Source organism: Helianthus annuus, chromosome 10, assembly GCF_002127325.2.
Source record: "Helianthus annuus cultivar XRQ/B chromosome 10, HanXRQr2.0-SUNRISE, whole genome shotgun sequence".
Lineage (NCBI taxonomy): Eukaryota > Viridiplantae > Streptophyta > Magnoliopsida > Asterales > Asteraceae > Helianthus > Helianthus annuus.
The window spans coordinates 162,109,177-162,129,353 of NC_035442.2; the positions used below are offsets into that span (position 1 = coordinate 162,109,177).

The following is a 20,177-nucleotide window of genomic DNA, read 5'->3' on the forward strand; positions in this document are numbered from 1 at the left end:
AATATCAGGGGCGGACTTAGAAGGTTATTAGGGGTAGCATGAGCTACCCATCAACCTCGTCTCCGTAGTGTAAAAATACACCTTAACTCCGTTTTCGTAGTGTAAAAATACTCCTCATCTTCGTCTTCGTTATACAAAAGATACCCCTAGTCTAAAAAAATAAAAAAATGGGATACCCCTAAATATACCCAACATCGTTATCAGTTTATTGAAAAAAAAAAAAACAATAAAAATAGGCCCAAACTATCTACACACTTGGTGTGTAGATAGTCACCCCAAAAAGGTAGTTTTTGTCTTTATATGCACACCCTGCATTGTCGAACTGTGGCCAAAACGTGGCGTTTTGGTCCGGTTAACCAGATAAAGACTGACGGGTGTCTGACGGGTCTGTTGACCGGACCAAAACGTCGAGCTTTGGCCGCGTTTTGGTCCTGCAACCAGACCGGGTGTCAGTCTTTTGTCTGGTTGACAAGACCAAAACGCGGCCAAAGCTCGACGTTTTGGTCCGGTCAACAGACCTATCAGAAACCCGTCAGTCTTTTTCTGGTTAACCGGACCAAAACGCCGCGTTTTGGCCACAGTTCGACACTGCAGGGTGTGCATATAAGGACAAAAAACACCTTTTAAGGTGTGTAAATAGGCAAATGAGTGTGCCAATAGGTACACCCTAAAAATATTTTCTGGTATCGATTTTCATGGATGTATTTTTATTTAAAAAAAGGGCTTGAAATTTAGACGGCTGTACAAGTAAACCCTTGGGCAACGACGGTGCACGTCACGTGCTTGTTGCCTATCGCCGGAACCGCCGTGATTCCGTCATCAGAAGAAATGTACAGACCCAACGGAAACTTTCTTCGCCGTTTTCTGAAAAGATCATTTTGTTCAGCGGAAAATATCGATTCTAAAGTTCAAATCTTTGATCGCCACCTCAAACGTAAACAAGTTAAGATCAATTCTTCCATTTATTCTTTTTCATTTGCTTTACATACATTACCTATTTCAATTGCCAAATAGATGTTGGGGTTTTTGCCAATTTTACTGGTTTATATTGTAAATGTCAAAACAGTTAGCATCTTTTCTTGAAAAAAATGTGGAATTTGTAAGTGAAGACCTAAAATAGGTTGTACTCTAGGTGCAGTTTCTCACTAGATCCCCAATTTTATATTATTCAGTGTAAAAGTTATGCTACAAGAAAAAAAAAAAAAACAAAGTTTTCTTCTGTAAGTGTTCATAACACAAATACACAATGCATTATATTTTGATATATTATCTTAAAATTCTGTCAATAAGTACTTAAGTAGCATCTAGGGATTCCTATTATTCTTGGGATCATTTACTAAAATCATGCTCAAACTAGTGTATTCATTACCTATTTCTGTTGAACAATTTTGTGGTTATATATTTCTATATAGAAATTATAACTTTTTTCTGTTTTGTAGTTTTTTAATAGGGTCTTGATTCGCTAACTCGACTTTGGGTGATATGTTGTGGACTTACACTGTGCATTATCTAGTTCCATAGTTTTTTAATAGGGTCTTGATTCGTTAACTCGTTTTCGGTTGGCTTGAATATTATTTTCTCATTGTTTGTTTATTTTTACTTTATGACAGCGTGATCGGGCTGCTTGGTTGTTAAATCGGAAAGATTCTTTGGTCAATACAGTGGCTGATAACCTTGTTGACCGCTTGGAGGTTAAACGATTTTTATAATTTATATTTCTGTATTTGTAAATAAGTTTTAGCTCTGTTTAAAATGTTACTGTCAGTTTCTTTTTGCAGGATGTCAAGAAGACGTTTCCTAGTGCATTGTGTTTGGGAGGTTCAATGGAAGCAATTAGGCGTTCCATACGTGGGCGTGGTGAGACTTTATTCCTGTTTGCATTTCTCGAGAGAGATTTGTTATTCTGAAACATTGTAATGCGATTTAGCATACGCGATGGGCAAATTGGAAAATAATAATCCCATTTTTCTGAAATTGGTTGATAATAATCCCAAGTCAGTTATTAGCCAATAATAATCCGACCTCGTCCAATTTTTTTGTAAAATAGTCTGCCGTTAAAATAAGCTTAACGGAGTTAAGTGTTTTTCCGAATTACAAATCGATGTTTTAGGGCTTTTGATCGGAACGAGAATACGAGTCGGTTGATGTAAAACTTACCTCGAAATTGTGTTCGAAATGGCTTGAATTTTGTTAATTGGAAGTTAAACACCCGAATTGAAGCACCGTTTTCGTGGGTTGGGGGCAGTATTTTGAGGTAAGTTTTACATCAATCTACTCGTATCCTCGTTCTGATCAAAAGTCCTAAAACATCGGTTTGTAAATCGGAAAAAAACTTAACTCCGTTAAGCTATTTTAACGGCGGACTATTTTACAAAAAAATTGGACGAGGTCGGATTATTATTGGCTAATAACTGACTTGGGATTATTATCGGCCAATTTCAGAAAGATGAGATTATTATTTCCAATTTGCCTACGCGATGACATCAAAAAGCTAAGTTTTTAATTGTTTTAGGCGGCATAGAAAAGCTAATTATGATGGATTCATCGTATGACATGGTGAAGTTGTGTAAAGACGCCGAAAAGGATTTATCTAGTGATAACATTGAAACTTCGTTTATGGTAGCAGATGAAGAATATTTACCTATAAAAGAAAGGTATGCTTAGTCAATTATTCACGGACTTTTGCTTATATATTCTGATATAATCTTCATGAATCACATATCACAAGTCTTGATTTTAAAGCTTTTACTTATTTCGATTGTTTTTTGTGGATGTAAAGTTCTGTTGATTTAGTAATAAGTTGCTTGGGCCTCCACTGGACAAATGATCTTCCTGGAGCAATGATACAAGTATGTGCTTCTTTAAAAATGTAACATTTTATCTTTCGGTTCATTATAAGTTCAATTACATTTTTGAACTAATGTACTTGAGGCATTGTATATGTGTAACAGAGTAGGTTGGCGTTAAAACCTGATGGCTTATTTTTGGCAGCTATTTTTGGTGGAGAAACATTAAAGTTAGTTAGTTTTTTTTTTTTTTTTTTTTTTTTTTTTTTTTTTTTTTTTTTTTTTGTAAAGCGATTGTTTTTTCTGTCATGCGGTGTCTAATCCTGATCATTTTTTTTCTAGAGAGCTGAGAATCGCGTGCACTATAGCACATATGGAGCGTGAAGGTGGTGTGAGTCCACGAGTATCACCATTAGCACAAGTATATTATTCGTATCTGTTTTGCTTTATTGTCTTCATCTAAATTTTGTCAAAAAACTATTATCATCATGATATTGTTTTTGTAATCATAATTAAAAGCGTAAACCTGTCATTGTGGTGACTTTTTTGGTTCGTTTCGTAGGTGCGAGATGCAGGCAATCTGTTGACTAGGGCAGGGTTCACTCTTCCGGGTGTTGATGTTGATGAATACCAGGTTAGATATAATAGTGGTGAGCATTTTCTCTAAATTCTTTTATTGTCATGATATTTGTCTAGAATTTATAGGGGCTGATAAAAAAATTCCAACTTTACAAAAAAAAAAAAAAAAAAAACTATGCTGACTTTTTCCTGACGTGGCGCCTAGACAAAACATTTCGGTCACAAGTACGATAAACAGAAATCACACCAAAATTTGTCATCTTTTTTAGTAACAACCCAAGATTAGAGCAGTCAAATACGAAGTAATTAGTCAAAAGAGGAATCTACATGCGAGAAGTTTTGTATTAGCTTTCAAAACATCAGTCTCAATATCTCATTATGTCAATTCCTTTCATGTTTAGCTTTGGAGCTAATAGAACATTTGCGGGCAATGGGTGAATCTAATGCGCTTGTAAATAGAATCAAAGTAAGAATTTTTCGTTATCCATTTCTTCGCTACTTTGTTTCCAGTCTTGCAGCCGTTTATTTTATATTTACATGTATGTTTTTTTTTTTTGGATGAATGGGTTTAGTTCTTAAAAAGGGACACCGCTCTAGCGACAGCTGCTGTTTATGAGTCCATGTTTGCAGCAGAAGATGGCTCCATCCCTGCAACTTTCCAGGTGATTTTTCTAAATCCTCCATTATTGAAAACAATTCCATTTAAACAATTTTCTTTGACTGATTATAGCATATTGTCACATGTTTTGGGTCAGGTGATATATATGACTGGGTGGAGAGAACACGAGTCTCAACAGAAAGCAAAGCGGCGGGGATCTGCTACGGTATCTTTCAAGGACATCCAAAAGGAGTTTGGCGGTCAAACTACATGAACAATCGGCCGTTGGTACTGCTACTTATATGCAAAATCAAATGAGCTTTTTCTTTTTAGGTGTTGAAGACAAAGACAAAGACATCTGAATACCATGTCTTAATATATAACAAACATTTATTGATATTAAGAAATAAATGTTACAATCCTGTTGTATTGATTTATTGAAGTATTCAGTTTAAGAAAGAATAGTATTTTTTTTTACTCTGCAAAGGCCTTGTAGAGCTCTGTTAGAGAAGAAAGGTGGATACAAGTATTTGTAATTTAAATCACTACAAATTTTCAACTTTTTTTTTTTTTTTTCAATTCAGTTTGTTACAAAAGCATCATTTGTAGCCATACTTACATTTTCAAGCCAAAAAGAAAAGAAAGTTAAAGCAAAATATTAAAGATGAAGATTCTTGTGTTAGAATTAAAAAAAATGCAAGTAGAATAATGTGTTAACTTTTCTTTATTCCTTTGCTTATAAGAGACGAATTTTGTTTTATTTTTCCAGTTAGGGGCTGTTTGGCAACATCTGAATGGTTAAGTGCTGAGCCAGTAAGAGGTCTGAACTATTAAGTGTTGAACCAGTAAGAGGTCTGAACCATTAAGAGCATGTATAATGCTTAACCGTTCAAAGGCAAATGTCTGACCAATTCAGATTAGAGGTCTTAACCATTCAGACTCTGTATAAATCTTAACCATTCAAAGACAAATGTCTGGAGCATTCAGACATCTGCTCGTGAAACAAACAGTCTGAATCATTAAGTGCTGAACCAGTAAGAGGTCTGAACCATTAAGAGCCTCATTAAGAGGTAAACAAACAGCCCCTTAGTCTTTAATAATTATTATTAAAAATAAAATATAATGTATTGACAGGTGGGGTCAATACAACCCGACTTAAACTATATTAAAATTATCTATCTTCCCACTCAACCCGTCATACGAAAACAATATTTGCCCCGTTTAAAGTTGAGAAAACCCAAAGTAATTGATTATAACATTCAAGAATCTAACCAAGTTTTCACTTTAGTATTGATTGTGCAGAGAGAAAGGTATCATCAAACAAGACTTAAATATCACTCAACACCCACAATTTGCCAAAAGAAAGTGACCAACAATTTAATTATCAAATTATGCATATGAAACAAAAACTCTTTTTCCTCTTAGTATTTGCTGGAGTAACAACAGCAGTTGACAACCTAACAGGTTCACTATGCAGCACATGCACTCCCACATGTTCATCACCACCCTCTACCACCAACCCACCACCATCTCCGCCTGCGGTCACGTTCAAAACACCACCATCTCCGCCTCTGGTCACGTTCAAACCACTACCATCTCCGCCTGCGGTCCCATCCAGGCCACCATCATCTCCAAAACCGGTCCATAATGCTCCGCCGCCACCAAGATTTTACTATTTTGATTCGCCGCTAGATGTAACTCCACCACCACCAACTTACATTTCGTCGGGTGGTGACAACCATGGTCCTCCATCTCCGTCATTCGTGTACTTCCCGACACAGCCGGCTGCTGCTGGCGGTGGTCGTGGACCTGGTGGTTTCGGACAAAACAGTGACCCGTATCCTTACTACATGTATGATTCAAAGGCTGCTTCTTGGTCTTCAGGGATTTTGTGGAGTATAATGTTGTTAGTATGTGTTTCTTGTGGGATCATCATGTAGAATATGTTTAATTATTTGTAATTCACTTTGTGATATTATTTTGTGAGTTTGGGTGACCACCTTATATATATTAAAAATGGATCTATTTCTTTTAAACAGAAGTTAATGATTTTCATTTAATTCATTTAACTGACGGACTTCTATCCTGATGCAACACAAATTATCGCCTTTAAAACTATCCTGTTCTCCGAATTTCATTCGTTTATTAATTCTTATTATCACCATTAAAACTATAGTTCTCCGAATTTCATTCTTTAACTCAGTGTTATTTAAATTATCAAAAGGTGAATTTTTGTTCCGTTTGATCCATTTGGACATAAAAATGTTGAGTTGACATGATTGTGATCTAAAAATTGTATTTGAATGTCACATAAGTATTTTTAAATAACAAGAGATATAAATAATCAAGAAAACAACATGTTACCTCGACGACTAATCAACTTTATTGAAACGCTATAAAAACTAAGGTCTGGCTAAACGTACCCCATGTGAGAGGGATATTATTTTTTAATGATGACCCTTCCCCTATGTTTTGTGAGAGAGGGTGTACCTTGCTTCGGAAAATACTAGCTTCTATATGTTTCCTCCGGCTTACCTTTCCTTTATCTTCACAAGGAACCCAGAAACATAAAATACCCTTAAAGTATAAACTATGGACCTATGATGGATAAACATGTTAGATGCTTTAGTATAATCGGTATTAACTTGGTGACCAAAGGGAATCATAGTACACATCGAACAAGTTAGGAGGTGCGGGAGTGCACACTTGTTCGAGTTGTTATAGTTTGAGTGTTCAGGCTGAGCCCCGAATGGTCATCCCCAAATTTGAAATTAGGGGTTCTTGGTCACACTCTTTGGTTCTTTACGAATACTCATACACACACATACTAGTTCTTGTTCTTGAATTCAGAGTTGTATCCGATTGAATGATTCGGGAGAACCACCGAAATAATTTGATCTGAGAGTGATTACACGTTTCTTTGATTATCCACCAACAAAACAACGATGAGAAACTAAAAGCATAAAATACAATTACGAACAATCACACACATCCTCAATACGTAGAACAAAAAATTGTTCTTGAAAAATTAGAAGCGTAGGGCGTAGGCCATACACAAGTGCTATGTGTTCTTTTGACTAGCATAGGCAGACGATCACAAAAAATTACTAGACCTCAAGGTCTATGTCAAACTGTTTAAACTCTGGTCCTAAAAGTCAAAATCAAAACCAAAACCAAACCTGAGCATCCAGTGAACTCATTCTATATATTCGAACATTGAGCTTGATATTAGGTCTCACTCCTAACACGATTTCATCAGCTATGTGGTCGGTCTCATTCAAGCATAAATAGTCTTTCCAAGTTCCAACCACAAATACAATAAAAGATAAGTCAAAGGTCCCATCTGAAATAACAAAAACATGAGGGACAATACATGCCAAATTGCCAATACTCAAAAAAGTAAAAAAATAAATGAGTAAATTACAAGTTTTGTTCTTTATGTTTACATCGAATTTCAGGCGATGTCCTTTAGCACAAAAGTTGACAGGCGGTGTCCTTTATCTTTCAAAATCTTGCACGTTTTGTCCTTTAGGCCAAACACAGTTAGATTTTTTGGTTAAATTTAATCATGTGCAAGGCACATGAGGGTACTATTGTAATTTCATCTCCTCAGGGGCTATTTTATAAATAATGAAAAGTTTACAAGAAAATAAAGTTTTTCATTCTTAATCTCTCTCTCTCTTCTCTCTCACTTCTCTCTTCTGAATGGTGATGGTGGAGAATAAACCCCTCTATCCACCGTTCCAAACCCACATCGGTTACATCATCTTCCTTCATTCTTCATCCAAAAATGGAGCAACAACTGCTACTCACTGGTACAACTTTTCCTTCAATTTCTTCTCAATTATCAATTTAAGTCCCTTTTCAATTCAACAATCATTAAACTGCCCTTTATTTGTTTCGCAGAAAAGGGGGAAATTAGGGATGCAGAAAGCGAGAACTGGCATACATATCCATCAGTGGGACGGACAGGATCAATGGTGCCCACTGCTTCCGAAGAGAGATGACACTCGATGAGAGTTCCGGCAGGTTTTCGGTTGTTCGGACCATCTCCGGCGATGACAAAACACTAGAACTATGACATAAGTTTAGAGGAAGCGGCGAGTGAACCGGCTGTTTGATGTTGTTGGATTTGGAGCTCCGATTTGGTGTGTTATTTATGAAGCTCAGGTTAACAGAGAACCCAGATCTATGTTAACTAACTGGCCGATTTTCACAGAACCTAGATCTATGAAGCTCTGGTTTAAATGTGCCCTTGGAAAACGCAGAACCAGTGAGGTCGCTGGAGAAGATGTTGAGGTCGCCGGTGTTATCTTTGAAGCTCTAATTTTTTATAAATCTCTTTATTTTTTATAAACTAGTCCCTAAACATAAGTGGTTTTAAAAAATAGTCCCTGAGTAGGTGAAATAACAAGAATATCCTCATGTGCTTTGCATATGACCAGATTTAACCAAAAAATCTAACCGGGTTTGGCCTAAAGGACAAAACGTGCAAGATTTTGAAAGGTAAAGGACACTGCCTGTCAACTTTTATGCTAAAGTATAGCGCCTGAAATTTGATGTAAATATAAAGGACAAAACTTGTAATTTACTCAAAATAAATAAAAATACAATAGCCTCATAGTTACCGAGTACACAGATCGATCTCTTCCTGCTGCAAATAGGAAAACACACGGATCCAAATCAACAACATGGAGACCATAACTCCATCACCATCGACCGACGACACGTCAGCAACAATGGCGGAACTGCTGCCATTAGCTTCCGTTTCTCAACAACCGTACGTCTCCGAACTCCTTTCCTTCACTCTCGATCGCCTCCACAAGGAACCGGAGCTCCTCCGCGTCGATGCCGACAGAATTCGACGTCAGATGCAGGAAGTTGCCGTCAATAACTACCGCGCTTTCATTTCCGCTGCCGATGCTTTGGTTTCGATCCGTAATGAAGTCTCATCCATCGATAAACACCTTGAATCATTGGTAAATCATTCTCCAACAACTCAGTTACTTATGTGTTTGTTTGTTTCTGTATGAGTTTGAATTATAATGTAACTGGAGAGGTGGAATTATAGAGATATATAGTCAATTGTTTATTTGTATGTATAGGTCTGTTTAAGTATTTGTGAAAGCTGTAAATAAATAGAAGTGATGCACTATTAGGTTTTAGTTATTGTACGTTTCTAATTATTTTGTAGAGAGTTGATGATTGATGTGAACTTTGAGTATGTAAAGTTTTAAACAAATCAGACCTATCAGTTGAACAAATCTGACAAGAGATGAGAAAATCTTATATTTGAATGTTCAGTCAACAAGTTGAAATATTATCTATATATACTTTTAAGTAATTTTTAATAACAAACGCTTCGACAAGTGGCGTGTGCGCTTCGTGCATCACGCATGGGCTTTTGGGATCGAATCGCATCAGACTGCAACACACTTTTTGAATCAAGCTTTGAGGATGTGAAAATTGGTGACGGATCTTGTAAAGTTATGCCTTTGAAGTGATATAAAAAGTAGTACCTCTTTGGTTAAATTATCAGTTCCATGTTTTTAAAGATGGTTATAATTGGAAGTTTGGAACCTCCTTTTTTTCTTCTCGATGAAGCCTGATAGAAGTAGAAGTATGCAGCCAGCATTTAGAAGAAATCTCTGACTATTGCTGTCTGTAGGTACACAATAGAGCTCACATTCCAATGTATGATCTTAACGTAGTCCAAGCTAGTGTTTCCAGTCTTTTTAGTTAGAACAGTATATGTAAATTAGGGTCTGTCGCTAAGTTAATCCTTCATTTACAGTTAATTATGCCTGTTAATTCTGATTGATGCTTTAGTGTATAAAGGAATTTCTTGTCTACCATTGGTTTGTGCTTGCTAGTTCTACTCTCATGCTAAAGGATTTTGGTTTATTGATTAATATGTTGAGATAGCAGTGGAAGTTTTACATGATTAATCTTACCTTGGGATTTTACTGGGAAAGTGAATATTTTGATTACATCGTCAGTGGCGGATCTAGAAAATCCGCCAAGCCGTAACGTTTTATAAATAAGCGGTAACGAAATCGAAAAAACGTCAAATTTTTCCAAAATTTACACTAATTTTACACTACCGCCGGAGCACCAAGCCGTAGCGGAGGTTGCCCCTACTTACACTGTATGTCCGCCACTGTACATCGTTCCAAGGTTCAAGTATTACCCTCTAGAAAGAAATGCTGAAAAAATTAATTAATACGTTAAAATGATTGTAAAGACTGTAACATATAAAGACTGGTGAGCGGCTATAGTTATTGTTTGGCTTCTCAACTGTTGCAGAAGTGGAAGGTTTTGTTGTGATCACAGGAAGGTGGGGTCCTACAGAAAGTGCTAAAAAAATCCTAAATGTTTTTTATAAACTAACAACCAGTTTAAGATGATTGATAGATTCTGAATGATTAAATGACTGGATTAAACAGATATCTTGTTATGCAGACAAATGAATGATTCAAACCACCAAACACACTTTTGAGTTGTAAATTCTAAATAAATTGTAAATAGATTTATTGTATTTAAAAGAGTTAATTGCTCGGATAGTCCCTGTGGTTTCAAGTTTTTTCACATTTAGTCCCCACCTTTTGAAAATAGCAGGTATGCTCCCTATGGTTTATCATTTTGTTACTCGGATAGTCCCTGAGTAGATGTCAGTTAGTTTGAAAATAGCAGGTATGCTCCCTATGGTTTGTCATTTTGTTACTCGGATAGTCCCCAGAGTAAATGTTGGGGGACTATCCGAGTAACAAAATGACAAACCATAGGGAGCATACATGCTATTTTCAAAAGGTGGGGACTAAACGTGAAAAAAACATGAAACCACAGGGACCATCCGAGCAATTAACTCTATTTAAAATAACATTCTATATCATGTCAGGAAAATTTAGCGACAAGTTAGATTAGATTAGGATCGTTTAGTGTATTTTCTTGCTCATTCTACATGGTTACATCACTTTTATCTGCCTGAGATAAGTAACTGTAGCTAAATTCATAGTTTGAATCAATATCTCTATTTCTAACCTTAACCTTAACAGTGTTAAGGTGAGAATTTGGGCTTTTAGTGACGTTGAATAACATCTGGAGTCTTACTTTGAACTTCGTGGCCTACGTTATAAGATTAACAGACATATAACTGTAACTTTTGTCAAAAACGTCGAAGTATCTATCACAACTGAATTCAACCACTTGGTGAAGAGCCTAATAGAATGATCATGAAAGAGATCAAATGTGTTCAGCATGGCTTCTTCCACTGCGACTGCAAGGACCATGACCAGAAAGTCATGGCAGTTGTGTACTTTTTTCAGAAATGAATCCATCAGTTAGAATTTTCTGATGTGCATATTGAGTAGTGAAACACAACTTCGGCTAGCCTGTTATAAATTTAAAAAGCTTAATAATTTGGTAATAGTTATTATCTCTGCTTATTTGCGTTAATCCGTTGTTGAGCTAAAATATGATAAAAAAATTTTCTTTGTGCAGATTGCAGAGGTTCCAAAACTAACATCTGGCTGCTCTGAGTTCATTGATTCTGCAGAAAGTATATTGGAGAAGAGGAAGATGAACCAAACACTGCTAGCAAACCATAGTACTTTGCTTGACTTACTTGAAATTCCTCAGCTTATGGACACGTATGTTTTTGACCTATTAGTAGAGAACATATGCTGAGATTTAAACTAGTGGCTTTTTTATTTCGAGATAACCAAGAGTCCTAAATATCTTATTTTCCTTTAGATGTGTGAGGAATGGAAATTATGATGAAGCTCTAGACTTGGAAGCATTTGTTAGCAAACTGTCGACAATGCACCCAAAGTAAGAATTTTCTTTTTTTTCCGATTTACAAAACTATCTGTGTAGCTTTCAACCGCATTGTATTATTGTAGTGAGTCACAACTATACTAGATACTAACTACTATTATTTTCTGCTTTCCGATTACGTGTTCAATAAGATTACAAGTCATTCAAGCCCTCGCTTCAGAAGTTCGACAAACTACCCAGTCTCTGCTCTCACAACTTCTCCAAAAACTAAGATCGAATATTCAGGTTCAACACTTTCCTCTTTTAACTAAGTTCTTCGGTTGACCCATTCGACTGAGATAGAACATGGCCCAAATGGACACATTAGTTGGTAAATGGATCAAAATCCACACCTATACGGTTTTCTGAAAGGTCTCTGTGTTGCAGTTACCAGAATGTCTTCGTATTATTGGATATCTACGAAGAATAGGAGTATACAGTGAGTACGAAATGCGCCTACAGGTATCCATGTTATATTCAATCACTCACTTGATTAAGTTGCCTACATGGCATTATTCAAAAAGTAATCTTTTTTCAACACGCCTAACTTAATTACCTGCTAACAGTTCTTAAGATGCAGAGAATCATGGTTATCTGGAATTCTCGATGACCTAGAACAGAGAAACGCTTATGAATACTTAAAAGGGATGGTAAACTGCCATAGAATGCATCTTTTTGATGTTGTCAACCAGTATCGTGCCATATTTGCTGATGATACATCAGGAAGCGAAGAGAATTACGACGGTGGGCTTCTGTTCAGTTGGGCCATGCATCAGATTTCCTCTCACCTTAAAACTCTCAAAATCATGCTCCCAAAGATAACCGAAGGCGGTTCTCTATCTAATATATTAGATCAGTGTATGGTATGTTATACCACATGTATATTACTTATTTACTTTAAGCATTTCTAATATTGTTGTTTTAACCAAATATTAATCCTCTTTGTGCTTCACAGTATTGCGCAATGGGACTCGGTTGGGTCGGATTGGATTTTCGTGGCTTGCTTCCACCTCTCTTTGAAGAGTAAATTACATCTGTTTTTTTTTTTTTTCTGGTCACGATTCACTAAGTGCACAACTTCACTTTTATTCACTTGTGCAGGGCTGTCCTGAACCTATTTTCGAAGAATATGAGTACAGCAGTGGAGAATTTTCAGGTAATAGTTATACTATGCATATCACTTTATGCTGGAAGTTTCTAGTATATTCATTTTTTTTGTATTTATTATAGTTGGTTTTGGATTCTCACCGATGGGTGCCACTGCCAGCAGTTGGCTTCTCATCCAACAGCTTCGGTGAAGAAAGTCAGGAAGATGTTACACCACCTCCAAATTTAATGGAGCATCCACCGCTTGCTGTTTTCATTAATGGTAAAGACGTAAATAACCTTTATCTGTTAAATCAATCACGCGTTTTCTTTATGCTTGGATTCTGCTTAGGATGTTTGATAGATCGAATAACGTAGTAACGCTTGTATAATATTTATTTGCGTAATCAGGTGTATCCGCTGCAATGAACGAGCTACGGCCTTGTGCCCCAATAAGTTTAAAACATATACTTGCTCAAGAATTAGTGAAAGGGCTCCAGACCGTTTCGGATTCATTATTGAGATACAACACGACAAGGGTGCTTAGGGAAAATGAATCGGTTCTTTTCTTGTCTTTGTGTCGAGCATTCATAGAGGTAAACTAATAGTCTTAATATTATTGAGAATGATCTGATCTAGTGTATTTATGAAATGGTTTATGAGTTGGTTGATTCAGGTGGCTTATCCACATTGTGCTACATGCTTTGGACGTTGTTACCCTGGAGGATCTTTACTTGTCACAGATGGTAGTAACTTGTTTGAGGGGCTTACTCGTCTTTTGACAACATCTTCGTCCAGACAATTACCGAAAAGAGTTCAAAGTGCTGAGACAAAGAGTGTATCAGAAAATGGTAATTCAACTGCAGTTGAAAATGGAGGAGCAGTTGCAGAGGTTAAAGAAACAGAAAGTAGTAAGGTAGTTGAGGAAGACGATGTGAACAACACAAGTTCTATAACTCAAGAAAAGAAAAGTGAAGAATAAACCGTAAATGTTGTAGCTCATCGAGTTTTTTTTTTTTCCCTCAATATATCTGATTTTAGAATAAACATTTTTAGTTGGGTGTTACTTGTGTTTATTATAATAGAATCATAAATGACTAACAGAAGTTAATTATATCATTAAATGCAAGCTAGGTATGTGAGTGCTAAGGCCATGTGTTGTAGGGGTGCAACCGTGCCACCTCAGCAAGGCGTGGGACGCGAACACCGCCATAGAGGGGCACTAGAGGAGTAGAGGGGGCGGGGGGGCTTGGCTGGAGTCTCGGGCGTGGGTAAGTTTTGTAATTTTATTTTATTTTTACCATTAAATAATATATAAACCAATTATTGAGAGCCGCCTCGACTCAATACCACATTTAACATAAATCCTCAATAAAGCACTCCATAACACACCTTAGTGGTGGTGTTAGACCACACGGTGTGGGCGTTTGTTCTCGGCGTTGTTGCCAATCCAGGGCCACACTTTCACACCGTCCCCCGCGTTATTCACGGCGTTGTGGATTGGGCTTGGAAATCTTCACCGGCGTTGTGGGCAAACTTCGAACGACGTGGACGTTGTTTATTGGTTGCTTCAAACTAGCCGTTCAAACGACTAGTTTGACCCTAAAAAAACTTCTTAAAAAAAAAAAAAGAAACCTATATATACTTCACACCATTTTTTTAAAAAACACACTCCATCACCCCCTAACTTCCCTTTCTCTCCTAAGTTTTATATAATTGTAAAAATAAGGCTCCAATTTTTCTTCTTCTTCGTCGTCGTCTGGGCTTGACGATCTAATTCTATTCTCGTCAGACGATGAAGGACCGGCACTCATAGTTTCAGCGGTTCAAACCGTAATGGAAGACCAAGGTTGCTCCTCGGAACCCAAGAGAAGAAAATACATAGTACGTGACCGAGTCACCGCACATGATTTATTGCTAAGTGATTATTTTTCACCGAACCCTACTTAGACCATTCGTAGTGGGGGTTTTTTGGGTGTTTTCCCCCTAAAAAAAGCCCCACAACGCCCAACTCCCACCCCCTGGGCGTCTTTTTCAACAAAATCTGATTTGGCGTTGTTTTTTTCACGCCCAAGCTCCTTATGTGTTGACCAATCACCCTTTTTTGATGGTTTTTTTTTTTTTTTTTTTGTCCAATAACAATTTTTGATAGTTTTTTTATTTAATTCTATTAAACCTCTTTTAACATAATGCCTCACATCCCCATTACACGCATGTTAGAAAACGCCTCATAATGCCCCATTGTTGACTAAGATGCCACATGGCGCAAAACGCCCAAGGGTAAGAGCATTACCACCACACATGGTCTTATGATGATAGCACTTTTAGACGTCGATTTCGCATGAGCCGTGAATTATTTCTAAGAATATCGAACGATTTTTCAAGTAAATATGAACTCTTTCGACAAAGAAAGGATGAGCGCTGTCGTCGTCTAGGATTTAGCACGTTGCAAAAAGTCACGGCCCCTCTTAGACAATTGGCTTATGGGACGGCTTCCGACATCATGGATGAATATATAAAAATGTCGGAACGGGTGGCGAGGGACAGTCTCCATTATCTTTGTGAGTGTGTTATCGAACTATATTTAAAAAAAAGAAGCAAACTTGATTGAAATTAAAGGTGATACAACACATCACAACCTATGAGCGAATTTGGTTGAAGACATTTGGAGCCTTCCACGAAACGACTTTATTGAAGAGGAAGAGGATGATTGAAGTTTACGTACTTTTTTAATTTTTAAGTTTATGTATTTTTTTTTAATTTTTAAGTTTATCTATTTTTTTTTATTTTTAAATTTATGTAATTTTTGTTTTTTATTTAATTAATATTAATGTCTTAAATTAAATTTATACAATTTTTAAATAGAAGATAATAATATTAAATAGGTGCCGCGTGTCGATTAACCCCCTCTTCCACGCCCCTTACAACACCCCCTGTTTTCCACCATGCCACTTTTCTGACGCGCAGTGACATGTCGCATAACGCCTATTTTTCATCCCCCTCCTCACCGTGTGGAAAAATAGGCATGAAAACGTATTATATTAGACCCGGGACACATTTTTAGGAAAACTTTAGGTCGAAACCTAAATGTCTACTGTTTACGTCCAATGCCGATACATGAATATGTACCGAAATGTCCATAAAAATAAGCACGTGAGGAAATATTTTTTTTTTAAGTTAAAGAATGAAAATAAGGTGCTCGCACATTGTGGCGTGACATTTAAGGACACATTATCGTTCGTTAAGCGCGTTGGCACGGTGACATTAACGTGTTTAAGCACACGAAAGAAACGTATAAAGATACGTTACGATTAAACGAAATGTATTAAGTTGTGACGAACCAACTACCCGTTTTGAATTTATAGCAATATGTAAACGTGATATAAACTAAAAACACAAAGGGAAAAGAAAAAAAAAATTGAAACCAAGGAAGTAAAAGTGAAAAGCTAGAAATTTAGATGATAGATTTGTTATTGTGTAAGTTTTAGGAGGAAAACAAATTAGTTAAAAAAATGAGGGAGCCAAAATGGAAAATTTTGAGGGAGCCAAAATGAAAATTAAATCATAGGACAAAATTGTAATTTTGAGTTGGGTTGTCGGTGGCCTTTGCCACCGACTCTGTACTTTAAGCAATAGTAGAATCAATGCTTTTAATATAAAATCAATTTTAACTATAGGACTATAACAACTGTATAAACAAATGTACTTATTGCTTTATTCATGATAAATAAGTTGGTTATGTAACTGTATATATCTCTTCCTGTTTATATTTGTCGAGCAATTATGTAGTTCTCGTAGTCTCTTTACAATTGTAGTTTACATAATCAACGAAGATTGAAGTAGCATAGACGAACTATGTAATATGTGTATGGTTGGTTTATGGTTTTTTTAAAGAATTTCTGAAAATGAAACCAACTATATCTATGCTTAATAAGAATGTTATTACTTAAATGTTGAAAACCAATCACCTTCAAGTTCATCATTCACCACAACCAACTCATAATATCAAAATCACAGAAATCATCATCAACATTTTGAAACGAGCTCATAATATTAAAATCATAGAAATCACCATCAACATTTTGAAACGAAACCATTAGACCATGTGTAGTGGTGAAGAAATATAATGCCCTCACCATGGGGCATTATCCGACACGTATCATCCCAGTCAGCATGGAGCATTATAGCATAAAGTGGTGTAGTGGGGCATTATTCCAATAACCCCCATATTATTTTTAAGAGTAAATTACATGTTTTGTCCTTTATTTTTACATCAAATTGCAGGCGCTGTCCTTTTGACCAAAAGTTTACAGGCGGTGTCCTTAACCTTTTAAAATCTTGCACATTTTGTCCTTTAGGTCAAACCTGGTTAGAAATCTCAGTTAAAAACTGTCATTTTACATGAGGGTAAAATGATAATTTCCTAAAAATAAATAAACACCATATCCAATTATATCTACCCTGGATCTCCCTCTTTGAATTTGTCTCTCTAAACTTTCTTAAACCTATGCGCACCACAACCAACACCCACCAAATCAGGCCACTAAAAACCTCAATCGATTTGTTCCGGCGATCACAAACCAGTTCAAACAATGCATACCTCAATCGATTTGTTCCGACGGTTTTAACCAGACGGTCGGCGTTGCACCTTTTCCGGTGAGGCGACAACAATGGTGGCCGAAGATGGGTTTCTTTTAACCGGACAGTCGTATTTCTAGCTAGACGGTCTCCGATTATGGCAATGGTTAGCCGTCAGGCCGGAGATATGTTTGTTTGAAGTAGAAATAATTAAGACTGTTAGTTTGGGGCATGGTGTAAAGCTGGGGTTTGGGGTTTTTAAAGTGACGTGGATGATTTATGGTAGCATGGGTGTTGTTAACTCTAGATTCAGTTAGGGCATAAGATTAGCAGATGTGTTGAGAGAGAGATGGAATGATCAGCTGGTAATTGTTATGCTCTTGAAATCTTGTCTAGACATTGTTTTATGGGCTTCCTTTTCTTTATATTTTGTACATTTACATCAAATTAAATGGAAGCTATTGTTATCTCCAATTCTCCATGTTTAATGACTACGGCAGGCGATTGGCAACATTGCCTTGTGCTTATAGTATATTAATTTGGCCAGAACCAGCGGTTTAATCAGGATCATCAGGGGTCGATTAGAGGGGTAATTGTGAGGATTAGGCTCACAAAAAGATGGATTCATGGGTGAACAAAGGAATAGCGGCTGAAGAAAGGAAGAACGGCAGAGTCGTACCCTTGATTGTCAAGGCCGATCAAGTTTTTTTAGAGAGAGAGAGAGAAGACTAGGAAAGAGAGAGAGGGAGAGAGACAAGTTTATTTTAATTAAATATCTTTTTACTTTTATAAAATAGTCCTTGTATATAAGTTATTTACACAATAACCCTTGAAAAAGGTAAAAAGACAAGTATGCTCTCATGTGCAAGGCACATGTCCATATTTAACCAAAAAATCTGACTGAGTTAGGCTCAAAGGACAAACCGTGCAAGATTTTAAAACATAAAGTACAAAATTTGTCAACTTTTGGGCTAAAGGACATCGCCTGCAATTTGGTGTAAACATAAAGGACAAAACTTGTAATTTACTCTATTTTTAATGAAAAAAAAAAAGCATGTGGGTGTGTCAGAGCATGTGGGTAATTTGATTGGTGGGTCTTAGTGGTCCAAGCTACCAACATAACATGTGTCAGAGCAATTCGGCGTTTTAAACATAACGCCAAAAACAATTTTTTCCAAAAGTAACGCCCCAAAACGCCTAGTGTAGTGGGGGAGGGGGCGTTTTGGGGCGTTTTTTTTCAATTTTTTTTAAAAATAACGCCCCACTACGGGTGGTCTTATTGATGGGTTGCCCGGGTTGGTATGAAATAATCTTCGAATGACTAACGAAAATTGTAACAACAGAAATATGAATGGGGTTCTTCTACTAGAGCTGCACAATGCAATAACTGTTAGCCTCGCTACATGAAGAATGAGTTCCCTTTTGAGCTCACTCCAAGGGTGAGAATAAGCACCTTTCGGTTACGAATGTATTAAGTGGAAGTGGTGATTGTAATTAGAGTGAATTTCAAGTTTTGTCCTTTATCTTTAGGCCACTTTGCAAGTTTTGTCCTTTATGTTTAAATTTGACGAGTTTTGTCCTTTATGTTTAAAAATCAAGCACGTTTTGTCCTTTATGCTTGATTTTTAAGGACAAAACGTGCTTGATTTTTTAAACATCAAGGACAAAACGTGTTTGATTTTTAAACATAAAGGGTAAAACGTGCTTGATTTTTAAACATAAAGGACAAAACTCGTCAAATTTAAACATAAAGGACAAAACTTGCAAAGTGACCTAAAGATAAAGGACAAAACTTGAAATTCACTCTTGTAATTATATGAGAGCATACCTTCTTATGAAGATAAGTTTATTTTAAGGTTATTGGATTTTATCACTCCTAACTATTGGGTATTGGCCGCTGACACTCTCAACTATCACTTTGAGTTCCACCACTCCCAACTTAACACTTTATGTATTGTGTCACTTTGGTTGAGTGGTTTTTGACCCCCCTTGTCTTTTAGCAGTAAATTCATCTGCAGTCATTAGTAATTCACAAAGTGGTAGCCTAAAATCACAAGAACACAAGTCAAACACTAAGAAAGATTCGCCTGCAAAGTGACACAATACACAAAATGTTACGTTGGGAGTGGTGGGAGTCAAAGTAATAGTTGGAAGTGGTAACGATCAATACCCAATAGTTGATGTCTATTTCTAGGGAACAATGCGAACAACATACTAGATGCCACGTCACATTTTTCTTCCCTAAGTCACTGACTCTTTTGCCTACAAGATTTTGTATTTAATGCGCCACAGGGGCATTTCACATTATATGCTTGTGTACCTTTCATCCGATATTTAATGGGTCTCACTATGCTCTTAAAATCTTATTTTCATATCTTTACATGTATACGGCCCGTATACAAAGCGTATAACTGATTGTTGCACAAAAAAAAATCAGGGATGATAAAAACCCAAAGAGAAATACAGATAAACTTAATTCAATCCTTCACAATATTCAACATTACAATATATAGAGATAAACATAACCATAAACCCTAAAGCCCATAAGTAATGGGTTGGGCCTAAAATGTTTGGTTTATAACACTCCCCCCCAGACATTTAGAATTATACACAGTTTAACAACATACTTCAGGATGATGTTAAATAGGTACTTCAGGACCTGAATAAATAAACTGATACTACTGGATCAGCTATGCTGCCTCATTAAAAACCTTACTAAGAAAACTCAGTGGGAC

At 36.5% G+C, this 20,177-nt stretch overlaps 3 protein-coding genes across 3 annotated transcripts; all 3 read left to right on the top strand.

Moving 5' to 3' along the window:
- The first annotated feature begins 714 nt into the window (after nucleotides 1-714).
- LOC118483202 (putative methyltransferase At1g22800, mitochondrial) lies at nucleotides 715-4,522 on the top strand. The gene is made up of 11 exons (XM_035978739.1): nucleotides 715-942; nucleotides 1,611-1,691; nucleotides 1,779-1,857; nucleotides 2,513-2,654; nucleotides 2,780-2,849; nucleotides 2,952-3,016; nucleotides 3,129-3,207; nucleotides 3,349-3,436; nucleotides 3,767-3,831; nucleotides 3,938-4,027; nucleotides 4,121-4,522. The coding sequence occupies exons 1-11, from the start codon at nucleotides 829-831 to the stop codon at nucleotides 4,235-4,237; spliced, it is 990 nt and encodes a 329-aa protein (XP_035834632.1). The 5' UTR covers nucleotides 715-828; the 3' UTR covers nucleotides 4,238-4,522.
- Nucleotides 4,523-5,354: 832 nt separating this feature from the next.
- LOC118482737 (extensin-like) lies at nucleotides 5,355-5,903 on the top strand. The gene has a single exon (XM_035978377.1). It carries the CDS (start codon nucleotides 5,355-5,357, stop codon nucleotides 5,901-5,903), a length of 549 nt encoding a protein of 182 aa, XP_035834270.1.
- A 2,689-nt stretch (nucleotides 5,904-8,592) lies between these two features.
- LOC110886243 (conserved oligomeric Golgi complex subunit 8) lies at nucleotides 8,593-13,988 on the top strand. The gene is made up of 11 exons (XM_022134018.2): nucleotides 8,593-8,942; nucleotides 11,464-11,612; nucleotides 11,716-11,793; nucleotides 11,931-12,024; nucleotides 12,166-12,240; nucleotides 12,345-12,641; nucleotides 12,734-12,801; nucleotides 12,880-12,934; nucleotides 13,009-13,147; nucleotides 13,276-13,460; nucleotides 13,541-13,988. Exons 1-11 carry the CDS (start codon nucleotides 8,655-8,657, stop codon nucleotides 13,844-13,846), a joined length of 1,734 nt encoding a protein of 577 aa, XP_021989710.1. The 5' UTR covers nucleotides 8,593-8,654; the 3' UTR covers nucleotides 13,847-13,988.
- The last annotated feature ends 6,189 nt before the right edge of the window (nucleotides 13,989-20,177 follow it).